At 38.6% G+C, this 15036-nt stretch overlaps 1 protein-coding gene across 1 annotated transcript in view; it reads right to left on the reverse strand.

Annotated features, from left to right (window-relative positions):
- Positions 1-6149: 6149 nt before the first annotated feature.
- ift172 (intraflagellar transport 172) overlaps positions 6150-15036 on the reverse strand; it is a 138614-nt gene continuing 129727 nt past the window's right edge. Inside the window, 4 exon segments of the mRNA XM_052024729.1 lie at positions 6150-9503; positions 10007-10101; positions 12213-12304; positions 12941-13094. Coding sequence (XP_051880689.1) covers positions 10012-10101; positions 12213-12304; positions 12941-13094 — 336 coding nt within the window. The 3' untranslated portion in view covers positions 6150-9503; positions 10007-10011.

Raw genomic sequence — 15036 nt, forward strand, 5'->3', positions numbered from 1 at the left:
ATAGCGTCGCACTAACCGCTACGTTACCGTGCCGCCCAATACACAAGACAAAAGTATAAACATTCTTTTTCCATTTATAATGCACAATCCATTACTTGAAACGTGAGAGAATTAAAGTTTTGTGTTCGCCAGTAATGTGAGGCAGTAATAAAGCAGAGTTGGTGTACCGAAGAAATAGCTGCAGCTTTCCATTGAATTGAAAAGATGCTGTTGAGTACAAAGTTGTAAAATAAGTTCAAGTATGAACATTTACAGGGAATTCCTTTTTGTTCATTGATTACAAAGTGCAATTAGATTATCTGTTAGCACTGACCTGTTGATTCTTGTATCTTAAATGATGGCCTTTCAGTATTGTTTCAAGAACTTTAGTATCATAAAACAATGACAGTAGAAAGAATTGATCACTGAACCAAATAGTCTTTATAAATGTGTACCTTCACACTGACTGCTGGAACAAACCACTAATGTAATGTTTTATGATAATAGTAAGTACAATGTAAACATATTGTTATATTAGTCTGTCTTTTGCAATTTGAAGTAAAGTATTTTAAAAGTTGAATTAATTCAAGCACTCAAAGCTGAATATGTGAATTATTTCCTTTACAGAAAGGCCTTGAAGAGCTGTGACAGCTTTTAGAAAGATGAAAAGAGACTCTAAAATCAGAACTAAAAGTGGCCAACCAGAATTGTCTGGTATAACAGATGCCATGGTAGCAAAGTGGAAAGTTTAAATCCGCTTAGAAAAGTTCAATTCAATCCCACATTTTCCTTGGAACGTAGGAGAATGAGGGGTGACCTTAAAGAATAGTTTAAAATTATGACTGGCATAGATAAGGTGGATGGATACAATCTTTTCCCCAGGGTAGGGGAGTCCAAAACTAGGGGGCATAGATATAGGGTGAGAGGAAAAAGATTTAAAAGGGACCTGGGGGGCAACCTTTTCATGCAGAGAGCAGTGAGTATATGGAACGAGCTGCCAGAGGAATGGTTGAGGCAGGTAGAATGGTATCATTTAAGAAGCACTTGGATAGGCATATTGGGGGAGGGGCCAGGAGGGATATGGACCAAACACAGGAAAGTGGGACTAGCTGGGTGGACAACGTGGTTGGCATGGACTCATTGGGCCGAAGGGCCTGTATCCGTGCTGTATTGCTGTATTTAATCGCATCAAATCTGGCCTCTGCATCTGAAACAAATGACATTGCTGATGTGTTGCTTATACTGGACCAATGAATCAACAATCATTTTTGACTCTTATATGAAGCTAAGACAACTATTTTTCGGGCCTAAGATTCTGCAAAGTTACCCTCCAGTCGTTTAACTTACCCTCCCAGCTAGTGCGTGATGTTGGGGAGACTAAAGCTGCTGTTAACATACTGTAGAACTCTCCATAAACTGTGACTCTGTGAGCACGCCTTCCCTCTGGGGAAAGCAGGTTAAAAAACAATTCTTCAGGTAAGGAATGGTTTTTAACCTACTTTCCTGGAATTTTTAATATGATTTTATAATCTATATTTATGAATGAAGTGAAAGACCAGCATTTTTACAGGTTTAAAGTACTTAGTGGTAATGAGATTTATAGTTGTTACAGTCCATAAGACATCTTGTAATTGCACTGATTTAATCACATAATTAAAGTACTCCCCTGTCAGACAGGTTTGATATTTTATTTTACAGGGTAGTATGAAATTAACTTGAGGGAGCTATTACATTTTAGGAGCATTTAGGATGGAAAATGGTTGGGCATGTGAGCAAAAGTAAATTGCTGGTGTACAGAGAAATAAGGAGATGGGTACTGGGTCTGATGGGATTTCTCTACTGGGAGTCAACATGGAACTGATAGGCCAAATAGCCTCCTTTATTGTAAAATAAGTAAGAAAGATCTCAATACAACCAATGTCAGTTGAGACTTAGCAGAGACATTTTGAGAGGTCCAAATAATTACAAGCATACGTTAACTGATTCTCGCAACAATAGGTTCCTCATTATAGTTTAACTGGAACTGAAGAGTTTGACATCTTCTATGGCTCCATTTGAACCTTCAACTTCCCTTGTCCTTGGAGGGGTTAATCTGCTTGGCGTAACTTTCATCTGTGTGTTCTTGCCCACAGTTTAGCTCTGCAATGAAAATGACCTGTCCCCTTTCAAATGAGGGCTTCACTTTTGAGAAAGGGTAGGTGAGGGTTTGGCTCAGTCTTTACTATTATCATCTTAACAGTGTTTTGTATGAACAGTTTGAAAGTCCATAAAGGGCTTTCCAATGGGACAGTTATCAAATAGGAAGTACAATGGCATCACCAAAAATACAAGGGGAGGGTGGGTAAAAAAAATTATCTGTGACCTCATTGTAGATAGCAATCTCCTCCAATATTTACATGGGTGTGAACTACAAATCACGAACAACAGACACACATTATTTTTACAAAGGAGTCCTAATTCAAAAGTCTGCAATTATTGTTTAACACATGATGGTAAAAGTTTTTAGAATTAGAAAAGGATTGGCCTAAATCAAGATGAGTATCATGGCATCAGATTGTATTTAATATGTTCCTATAGCTTGCAGGGCAGCACAGTGGTGCAGATTGTAGAGCCACTGCCTCACAGCACCAAAGCCCTGAGTTAAATCTGACCTTGGGTGCCGTCTGTGTGGAGTTTATACCTTTTTCCTGTGACCACATGGATTTCCTCTGGGTGCTCCAGTTTCCTCCAACATCCCAAAGATATGCTGGCTGGTTGGTTAATCGGCCACTGTAAATTGCCCCGAGTGTGCAAGTGAGTAATAGAATCTGGGGGCAGTGGATGGGAATGTGGTGGGAATAACAAAATGGGATTAAATTAGGTGTAAAGTAGGTGGTTGATGGTCGGTGCAGACTCTGTGTGTTGAAGGAGTGCCATATCTCTCCACAACTCTGTGCCTCTTGATGGATCTAGGTCATTTTGATCCCTATATATGACATGGTATTAGTTAGACCAAAATGTAACATCATTCATCTTGTCACTGCCAATTACCTTAACTGAAATAGGTGCTATGGATTTCCAAAACTTTTGTTCATCTCATTCTTCAGTTGAAAATTTGATTGAAGCCAATATTTATTGTTGTTGTGTTTACCAAAGTTTCTTTAGCTGGGTTTAAAGGTGGGATGGTCAATGCTTTGTTTAATTGATCTCCCATGTACCTGAATGGAAATGCTTCATTTATAAGTTTCTGTCAGCTTCTGCAGCATATTTTCAACTTTGGAAATTTGTAAACCATGTCATTAACGAACTGGAACAGCAGTCTCCAGCTGTTGCTTTACTATCAGAATGTCACATGCATTGTATTGTTATATGATTTGGGTTTTTAGAACAAAAGTCTTTTCACTGCTTCCATTTGACCTTGTGGGTCAAACCTGCTTTTCATGTTCCAAGTTGACAGTCACATTCAGTGACCATGAAAATACAGATGTAGCACAGGTGTTTTATTTTTAAAGGAGTTATGGGAATATAGGTAGTATTACCATGAATCTGGCTGCATCACCCCAGCACATTTTCAGTAACACAAAAAGACACATTTCATTGTGTGTTTTGATGTACATGTGACTAATAAATAAATATCTTATCAAACATAAATGACAGCTTAGAAGAAAACCCTAAGAACAGGAAAAGAATATTCATCAGACTACAGCATGGTAGTTGATGGGAATAACTTTACATCTCAAGATTAATGTTGAGATATGGACATTATCTATCCCATTAACAGGAAGGGCAGCTTTGTTGACATCTTATGGGATCTTCTTGAAGGTTGCCCAGGAAGGTGATTTGAGTTGCGAATAACTCTTGATTGGGGCAGTTTTTCTCCAAAGGAGTGACAGTGCGAAATAAGTTTAACAATTGAGCTAATCACCAGTCTTGGATTTCTGTGGAGTATCTAGACTTTAAATTGTGTAATCTATTTCAGAATGCAATGAAATGATAGATCACTTATCTGAGTAGGTGTTCTTTTTCCTTGATTAAAATTTGATTTCTCATATTAGAATACCTTCCATTATACACAAGAAAAATAAAAGGCAACGGGGCAATTTGCCTTTCAATAATGTTCTTAGATTGTCCAAAGAAGGTGTAAGATGAAACTTAATAGGAATAAATGAATTGTAATGCAAAACTGAGCAAAAACATGTACATAATGGTACCCATTAACAAGGTAACAAGGGTAGCAATCTCAACAAAGCTAATCAATCATTGTGCTTTATCTCAATAGGTTTTGATCATATCAAACTATCTAAATATATCCTCAACTCAATTGGAAGGTTGCTTTTAACATACCATTTGGATCAAGCATTCAAAAAACTAATTATTGTATTTGGGAGTCTCAGCATTAACAAAGACTTATGACTTGGGTCTTTAAGTTATGGACATCCTTACAAGGACAACTTGAAAAAAGTACCAGAAGTGGATTCAGTTTGTATCTGAATGATAAATAGTTTGTATAAGTTAATCACACTTGTCATTTCATTTTATGTGATCCCAGAAATAGACCAGTACAAAATCAATTAAGTGAAATTAATAAGGAGTGATACATTTTGAAGGATGTTATTCCAACAAAACAAATTACATAAAAATTAAAGCCACAAAATTCAGTTGTCAAATTGAAGATCACTGAGTATAAATTGCACTCCCTGAACAGCAGAGCGAAAAGGAAGGATTGCCACTAGTGCTTTTCAAAGGGATCATTTGCTATTTTGCAGGTTAGTTTCTAGTTGATTTCAGTTAGCAGTTGCTACAATTCTAGAGGTGTTTGATACTTTCTGGAGTTCTTTGAAGGTGATTAATGTCTATGGGGAGTGATGCAGAAGATATTAAAGGATTTTATCTTAACTTCAAACTTCTACCTTAACCAGTTGCTTCCAGACATGGATATCGAAGAATCCAGCATTACAAAAGTCAAAGTCAGAGTTGAGTTTATTGTCATATGCACAAGTACATGTATGCACAGGTGCAATGAAAAACTTACTTGCAACAGCGTCACAGGCACATAACATCATTCACAAGAAAAACATTAATTAAACATAAATTGTACAATTTTTTTTTACAAGAAAACACAATTAAAACGAAAATGTCCATTCTAGTGCAAAGTGGTCATAGTGTTGCTAAACTGTAGTGATTAGGGTTTTGCTAGTTGGTTCAAGACCAACTGGTTGAAGGGAAATAGCTGTTCTTGAGTCTGGTGGTGTTGGACTTCAGGCTTCTGTACCTCCAGCCTGATGGTAGCTGCAAGAAGATGACATGGCCTGGATGGTGGGGATCTTTGATGATGGATGTTGCCTTTTTGAGGCAATGCCTCCTCCAGATACTGTGGAGGGATGTGCCCGTGATGTATTGGGCAGTATCCACTACTCTCTGCAGCTTCTTATGTTCCTGCACATTCGAATTGCTGTACCAGACCATGACGTAACCAGCTAGGATACTTTCAACAGTACATCTGTAGAAGTTTGTTAGAGCGTTTGGTGACAAGCTGAACCTCCTTAACCTCCAAAGAAAGTAAAGACGCTGGCGTGCCTTCCTTATGATTGCATCTATGTGTTGGGCCCAGGATAGGTCATCTGATATGTTAACACCCAGGAACTTAAAGCTGATGATTCTCTCCACTACCGATCCCCTAATGTAGACTGGCACATGTTTAACCCCTTCCCCTTCCTGAAGTCAACAATCAGCTGTTTTTAGTTTTGCTGATGTTGAGCGAGAGGTTGTTGTTGCAGCACCACTCAACCAGGTGTCCTACTAGGAGAATGAGCAGAAGGCATAGAGAATAGGACAGGCTGCTTTTGGAGGATGAAGCAGGACTGAGCAAAGGACTCTCAGCTGGAGGTCATATCAGTCCCAGGTGCTCAGGGAGCAATTCCTCAAGTGAGGAACACAATCTGAGATGCTTGCACTTCAGTAAAGAGATCCTCACTGAAATATGGCACCCGTTTTTGTCACAATTCCAGAGCAGGGTAAAGGCAATATTGATTGCTGCTGTCTAAGTAGAAATGTTTGCACTGGAGCTGGAAATATTGGCAACATTTCAATCTGGCATCCACTATTGAATGAAGGATGTCACTGATGGTCTCTATTCCAAGGGAGCTGAGTACATTTCACTTTCTCTTGTCAAAAGTGCCCTATGAAGCATGATAAAACCAATCATTAGGATGCTCAAGCAATAAACCACATTATAGGAAATGCTGGAAGAACCCATCTAGTCAAGCAGCATCTGTGGACAGAGAGGCCAGTGAATGGAGGGCCAGCGTCCTGAGGAAGGGTAGCTGACCCAAAACTGGTTTCTCTTTCACAGATATTGCCTGACTGGATGAGTTCTTCCATCATTTATTTTTATTTCAGATTCCAACATCTGCATTTTTATTTGTTATCCACATTATAATTACCTCAATGGTTCTGTAAAGAACTATTGGGAACATCATCTTCACAAGTCAGCTTTGTCTCCAACTTGCACATCTGCACATTGAGAGGTGAAAGTCAGAGACAAGCTGAAGGTCAGATGCTGGAGCATCAGACTCTCTCTCAGCCACTGGACTTCTCACTTCCTTTCTGTTGCTACCCAATGATGGAGCCTACTCAACCAAAACATGAAAGCAAAAGCTAACACAAAATATAGTGAACAAGAGTTATAAATCAATACATGCCAATTTACATACAAATGTCAACTAGTCATCTTTCATACTTCTCTTAGTGCCATCTTCTGCATGTCTTTGTCCGTCCTAATGCTCCTGTGTAGTGTTACCTAAGTCACCCAGCAGGGTTGACAGAAGGCTGCTGATTTTCAGTGGGAGGAGATGGCAGACGGACTTGGAGGATAACTTGGAGTAGCCCAGTGCTAAGGATCTCCAACTTTTGTGCAAACATGCTCAGAACAAGCAAAGCAGTTGGGACTGGCTGGACACATAGCGAACCCACCTATAGATTGGCAGTGGTGGGATTCTGAGTGCTTTTATCCTGAGAGGACAGCAGATTTATGGAGCAGCTACCACCCCCTTGGTGCGTCTGAAACCCTAACATTTGTTGAAGGTCTGATTGCTGATATGCCGTGACACTCCATCAGCTCCTATCCGGAGTCATCGTGACAAGATGAGGCTGCATGAAAGAAATCCCGTCTTCCTTTGCAGTTTAAGCATTGCCCTTCAGGGGCTGCATTACATTTATGTCCACGTGTGCTAACAAAGATGCTCGCACCTTGCACGTTGAAAAGGAGACCTCTATTCTCTATGCAAGACCTGTGTTGGTCTCTTCCATGCTCCTTGACAGTGTGTGGGCTTGCTGGTTGGCCTGCTAATGTGCCGAATATTTGACTGTAAATACACACCAGCCTTCTTCTTTCACCCACCCTTTGAAAGTCTTCACCAAATTCCACTGCAGGAGAACTTGTCCATGACCTCAATCTCTGGTGAAATGGCATCTGCACTGTCCTTGCCAGCTAACCTGGTCTCAGATACCCTGCTCACAACATACAGATCCTGCCTCTATGCTAACCTCAAGTTCCAAAAACATTCATGAAGCTCGACAACATACAATGTATTTGGATAATATGCTTATCATGGTTGAATAGTTGGCACTATGTGCAAGTTGTGACATGTGGGTGAGATACATGCAGCAGTGCCAATTGTGAGATACAGTGAAGCATATAAATGTATTGTATAAGCCCTGATTGACAGGAATTGTTAGGAGATGTGTGATGAATTGAGTAGTGTATAAGATCGGTTGCTGACTATAGCTTTTGAACTTAAATACACTGATTGCATTTTACCAAATGGGAGATCAATGGACTATTTGTTTCACTGTGTCCAGGTCTACAGGTTAGGTCTCCAAATTTGGGGGCTTTTCTGAGGGTGATAAGCAGTGTGGGTAAATTGTTGAGCATGCAACATAAATTTGTGTGTTGTCCAATCACCATGAATTAGTTGCAAATTGCTACAAGCCCCAGTTATTTTTGGTAGATAACTCACATCTGCTCATCAATTTGTGAATAAACAAAAACCTGGATAAATATCTGGTTCAATAAAGACTGAAGATTGGAAGACTATGTACAAAGGGATCAAATTCTCTAAGAATCATTGCAGTTGCTATGCTGCTGGGATTATACAACTATCTATGCAATAAAATTAGTAGGGAATGGCAACATAGACACAATGTTAGATTGAAACTGTATTTTCATAGGATTATTGAGTGCCAGGGAAAAACTTAAAAAAACCTATAACCTGTAAATTATAATCATTTATCTGCCCAGCTAATTATAAATTTGAGAGATGTTGATGAATGTGTAAATAGCATAAAATGCTTGCCAAAGCATACATGATTGAAAAAATGTCTTCCTCCTACTTCAATCATTTCTTTGGTTCAAATAACTAGCATTTCTTGCAGCTTTTAAATAAAGTTACAGTAACCTTTTGAATTTGGAAAAACTGAAGAAATTTCAGCTTACAACCATTTTACAATTAGTTCTTGGGATGTAACATTGCCCAATCACATCCACCTTAGAGAAGATCACTGTAGCCAACGTTTTAAACTGATGCAACTGTGTATTGTAGGTGGTTTCCTTATCATATAATGTAGGGAATTTCATCATTTTGACTCAGATGTTGACAGGCCTACTGAGTGTTTCAAGTTCACGCTGTTTTTATTTCAGATTTTTCTCCGTTAAGGAATGTTAAACTCCCATGTACTTGCTCAGGTGAGTGAAAAAGACACCATTGCAGTACCTTACTGAAAATTAGGAAAATTGTCTCAGGTGTTTTTATTCCTCAATCAACTACCAAATAAACAATAAGACAAAAGCAAAATATTGCAAATGCTGAAAACCTGACATGAAACAGAAAACGCCAGAGATACTCAACAGGTCAGGGGCCGCTGTGGAGAGGTCAATGTCCATCAATCAGAATTGGAAAAAGTTGTTGATAAGAAAGCTTCAAGATTCAAAGAATGGGAGAAGGGAGGTAGAACAAAAGGGAAGGTCCTATATAGGAAAGAATGCAGCAAAGACTAAATAATAAAAGAGCTGAATGTATACAGCAGAAAGGAGTGGCATTTACCAAAGTGAAGAAACAAAAATGCTTTAGCTGGAGTATTTGAAATTGAACTCAGAGTCCAGAAGGCTGCAAAGCGTCTTGTCGAATGATAAGGTACTGTTCCTCCAGATTACGTTGACCTGAACATTGATATAGCTTTTTAAAAAAAAGAACAACCATAGAGAAATAAATTCGGTTTGCTTCATAGATTAACAAAAGCTATTATCCACACTTCTGAATCCATCCTGAGTGACGTGATGAAAATGATTTTCTTCTCACTTATAGGGTATGACGTGAAATGAGTTTGGCCAACTTCAATACATATCTGACCCAAAGTACAAAACTGCCAAATTCTTCAGTCTCATTCAGAAAATCCTGAAGATAATCTTAGAACAAAGTACTGCAGATGCTGAAGTTTTATATAAAAATAGAAAAAACTAGGAACACACAACAGATCAGGCAGCAACCCTGGGGAGAAAGAGAAAGGCCATTAACCACAATGTTAACTTTCTCTCTCCTCCAAAAAATGCTGGTTGATGAGCCACACATTTCCAGAATTTTACATTTTAATTCTTAAGACAACATGGAATTGAATTAAGGAAAGTATCAAACAGATACTACGATGTAAGATGAGCCATTGTGGCATTCAATAGGATAACAGAAAATACCCATATCCTATGGTCTTCTCTCAAAATAAAAATGAATATTACCTAAAAAATTACTTAAAATGAACTATTAGCAAAGGAATATTAAGTACAAGTACTTTGTAATGGCAAAAATTTACAGGAGATTCGAAGTAGTTAGTGGTAGCAGTTAAGAAGTTTTATTTACGAGACAAATTGGCAAATAAATATGTCTTCACAATGGAAAAGAATAATGAAGCAGACTAGTTGGTCATATTAAACTGAGCACTCAGCACTCAGTAGAAATACACATAAAAATAGTTTTATAGCAGGTGATCATTTATTAACCTTCTTCACTGGAAGGAGAAACTAGCACTGGGAAGGCCTCCACACCACTGACTGATAAACTTCAAAACATCTTGACACTCTGGACTGTGAGTTGTCTGAAAATAAAATAATTATTAATTAGAAATTAAATGGATTGACCAGCTTATATATACAGTGGCATGCAAAAGTTTGGGCACCCCTGGTCAAAATTTCTGTTACTGTGAATAGCTAAGTGAGTAAAAGATGACCTGATTTCCAAAAGGCATAAAGTTGAAGATGACACATTTCTTTAATATTTTAAGCAAGATTACTTTTTTATTTCCATCTTTTACAGCTTCAAAGTAACTAAAAAGGAAAAGGGCCCAAAGCAAAAGTTTGGGCACCCTGCATGGTCAGTACTTAGTAACACCCCCTTTCGCAAGTATCACAGCTTGTAAACGCTTTCTGCAGCCAACTAAGAGTCTTTCAATTCTTGTTTGGGGGATTTTCGCCTATTCTTCCCTGCAAAAGGCTTCTAGTTCTTTGGGATTCTTGGGCCGTCTTGCATGCACTGCTCTTTTGAGGTCTATCCACAGATCTTCGATGATGTTTAGGTGGGGGGACTGTGAAGGCCATGGCAAAACCTTCAGCTTGTGCCTCTTGGGGTAGTCCATTGTGGATTTTGAGGTGTGTTTAGGATCGTTATCCTGTTGTCCAAGCCATCCTCTTTTCATCTTCAGCTTTTTTTTACAGACGGTGTGATGTTTGCTTCCAGAATTTGCTGGTATTTAATTGAATTCATTCTTCCCTCTACCAGTGAAATGTTCCCCGTGCCACTGGCTGCAACACAAGGCCAAAGCATGATCGATCCACCCCCATGCTTAACAGTTGGAGAGGTGTTCTTTTCATGAAATTCTGCACCCTTTTTCCTCCAAACTTTCCTGCACCCTTACCACAAAATTCAGCATCAGAAGTTTGCAAAGGAACATCTAAACAAGCCTGATGCATTTTGGAAACAAGTCCTGTGGACTGATAAAGTTAAAATAGAACTTTTTGGCCGCAATGAGCAAAGGTATGTTTGGAGAAAAAAGGGTGCAGAATTTCATGAAAAGAACACCTCTCCAACTGTTAAGCACGGGGGTGGATTGATCATGCTTTGGGCTTGTGTTGCAGCCAGTGGCATGGGGAACATTTCACTGGTAGAGGGAAGAATGAATTCAATTAAATACCAGCAAATTCTGGAAGCAAACATCACACTGTCTGTAAAAAAGCTGAAGATGAAAAGAAGATGGCTTCTTCAACAGGATAACGATCCTAAACACACCTCAAAATCCACAATGGACTACCTCAAGAGGCACAAGCTGAAGGTTTTGCCATGGCCCTCACAGTCCCCCGACCTAAACATCATTGAAAATCTGTGGATAGACCTCAAAAGAGCAGTGCATGCAAGACGGCCCAAGAATCTCACAGAGCTAGAAGCCTTTTGTAAGGAAGAATGGGTGAAAATCCCCCAAACAAGAATTGAAAGACTCTTAGCTGGCTACAGAGATCATTTACAAGCTGTGATACTTGCCAAAGGAGGTGTTACTAAGTACTGACCATGCAGGGTGCCCAAACTTTTGCTTCGGGTCCTTTTCCTTTTTTGTTATTTTGAAACTATAAAAGATGGAAATAAAAAAAGTAATCTTGCTTAAAATATTAAAGAAATGTGTCATCTTTAACTATGCCTTTTGTAAATCAGGTCACCTTTTACTCGCTTAGCTATTCACAGCAACAGAAATTTTGACAAGGGGTGCCCAAACTTTTGCAAGCCACTGTATAAATTAGGATGTTTACATGTGATTTTTTTTTACATAAACATCTACATTAATGCTTTTACTTCCAATTGAACTTTTAGCTGAGCATTTTAGAACAATATGGTCCATATAGTTGTACAAGTGGAAAAATCAAAATAAGCTCAAGTAAAATAGTCACTACCCTGCAATATGTACTTCTTATGAGAAGTACAATTGGCTGAATCATTTGCTCTCTCCTGAATTAACCATTTGCAATAACCTAATTACCAATACAAGATTATGTGTTAATTAATGTTATACTTGAATGAGAATAGGAACTGAATTAATATAAATTGTATTAAGGAGGAGCTGATATTATTAGATTCACTTCACAGTTTATCAACACTAGTTATTGCTTTAGGGACAATTTTCAAATTTACATGAATGCTTTTGCAATTTGTGCAGTTACTTACTTTCACAGCCATGAGGAATTTGTTCCAGTCATCTTTGTTTGCTGCCTTCCCAGGTTTTTTGAATTCAATTTTGTGCCGAAGTACGGGATAACCTGTGTAGCAGACATGTTTAATCAGTATATGAAAATGGTTGTTTTACCTCACATAATGTTAACTCTGAGAAGCATTCACTTTGGAAGTATGGAGGTTTGTGATGTGCATGGAGGGTAAAGGAACCAAACATTATCATAGATTTTTGTCATAAATATTATTTCCCTAATAAATCCTTAATGATGCTATGCATCCTGTGGTCTGATAATGCCCCACTTAGCACACGAGGATCTTACATGCATTTATTGGCCTCTCATCAGTTGGCTACTCTCAGTCAGCAGAGTTGTTCTCAATTTTCTCACCTGAATTTTCTTCCCCTCTCCCAGATTTCTTTCCACCTCTACGAAACAAATTATCTCTAGCTGATGAATTGTCATTGATACTGAGAGCCATCCAGCAACTTTACATTTGTACTTCCCAGATAGCTAGTATCAGCAATTAACTGGCGTAGGATAAGCTAAAACAAGATTAAGACATTATTGAGGTAACAAATTTTATCATGCATTTGACCCAGACTGTAATTAACTGAGGTGTGATTAAAGCCTGAAGATGACAACTTTAACATTTTCCCAGACTGTCATCTCTCATCCTAATAGGACAAATAATTAACTATGTACGTAGCATAAAGTAATCATCACCTGTTATTACACAAGGAAGAGAACGGATGCCAGTATTTACAGCTGTTAAGGAGGCTTCATAAGTGTCTCGTTCGTCAACTGGTAGGACCTGCTCGACTCGCTGGTCCATTGAAACAGTGAGAACCCAGTCCCTAATCTCTTCCCGCCTGTCATCCTGAAATTTAAAAATAACTTCTAAAGCATTGCTATGCAAGTAACTGTAAAATTAAATAAGTTAAACTGGTACAAATTTTCTGTTAATAAGTGAATTCAGAAATCTTTAGCCATTGATTCTATATCCCAGAACAATAATTTAACAAAAAAAAATTTAACTTTTGGAAAATCTATGCTAAATTACATTTTAACCAAAACAACAGTCACAAAATTCTGTTGAAAGTTCAGAAAGAAAATATAGTACATGGCTAAACCTTTTAGCCTGTTGTATGGCTGACTATGCTCCAAAAGTTACAGAAGTGAGCTCAAAACTGCATCTATGGTAGGATTTGAAATAACATATTAGCCAGTATTAAGGAAAATTAATGCACAACGAGTAAGAGCATATTAACTTATATTGTGATGGAAGTTCAAAGACTGCACATAGGCTTTGAAATCATTTGAAAATAAATCTTCCCCTGCCACAGTATCAAAAAAAAGACAAATGGTGTCCTACGTGACTGTTACAATTGCAAAGGATCCCTCCTCAACCTTGTTGACCTGCCTACAGCCTTTGAATGGGGGTAACAACAGAGTCCTCCTCCAATTCCTCTCTGCTTTCCTCAAGTTCATTGGACTGCTATTGCATTCTAATCTATTCAATCATTGTTGTTGAATCACCTACAATGTGTTTTTTTTCATTCTGATGGTGTTATCTCTGCTGTTCCTGAAGGACCTATTCTTAAGGCTTTCTCATCTAATGGTTACTCTTTAACAGGATCATTTGAAAATACACTACCCCTATGATGCTGGCGACTCCTAGTCCTACCTTATCACTAATTCTCTCACCCCTCCGCTATCTCTAAATTATTATACTTCTAGTCCAATATCCATTATGGAGAAGCAAAAATTTCCTTCAACTAAATATTTGTAACACCAAAGCCATTGTTTTGAATCTCTTGCCAGACAGCTTCCTGCACTATGGCAAACGTTTTTAGCAGATTATTTTGCAACCTTAATACCCCATCTGCTAAGGTACCAAGTTTCTGAGTACATATCCAATCACCTAGATTGTCCATTTCCACCTCTACAACATTGTCCTACTGTACCTTTTCTTCAATTCATTTGCAGCTGAAATCCTCATCAACACTTTTGTGACCACTGCACTTTAATGCACTCCTGCCTGATCCTCTGCTTTCTCCTCTTCATTACTCGAAGGTGTCCAAAACTCTGCTCTCCATGTCCACACATTAAGGCTTGCTCACCAATCACACCTTGTTTACTGACCAATATGGAATCCTGGTCAAACAACATCCTGATTTTGAAATTCTGCTCAATATTTACCATTTCTGTAGTCTCCTCTAGCCCTAAAACCCTGCAAGATATATGCACTACTTCAGTATCCAATCCCTTGATCCTACTATGCCTACTATTGTTTCACTATCAATGGTGAGGGAGTCAAATATACTATCTAAGCCACTTCAAAAGGCCACTCAAAAGAAACAGTTTTTATTTTATCCAAGCCAAGCCATTTACAAAAGCTGTATTTTTTCACACCTTTATCTTCGAGGGCAAACATTTCTCACTCCTCTCAGTCCAGAAGGTGGACATATTTCCTCCCTGCCTACGCTCAGTAATCACTATGCTTCAAGTTCAAATAACCAGGTTCCCAAGAGGAGTGAAACCTGGGAGGGAGGCTGTGGCAGAGAATGATTCAAAGCACCTTACAGGACAAAGTGTCTGAACCGTCTTTTTAAAGAAAGCTCTTTGAAGCTGCAGTTAGTGCTAGCAAGAAGCCTCACCCATCAGTACTGTATCACAGTCTTATACACTGAACGCAGTGTGGTTTTAGAACTGAAGGAGGCCATTTGGTCTTTTTCAACCATACTGGCCTCACTGCAAGCGCTGGTCCAACTTCCTGCTCTCTCCCCACAGTCCTGCAAATCCTTTCCTTTCAGATACAT

The sequence above is a fragment of the Pristis pectinata genome, chromosome 10 (assembly GCF_009764475.1).
Source record: "Pristis pectinata isolate sPriPec2 chromosome 10, sPriPec2.1.pri, whole genome shotgun sequence".
Taxonomy (NCBI): domain Eukaryota; kingdom Metazoa; phylum Chordata; class Chondrichthyes; order Rhinopristiformes; family Pristidae; genus Pristis; species Pristis pectinata.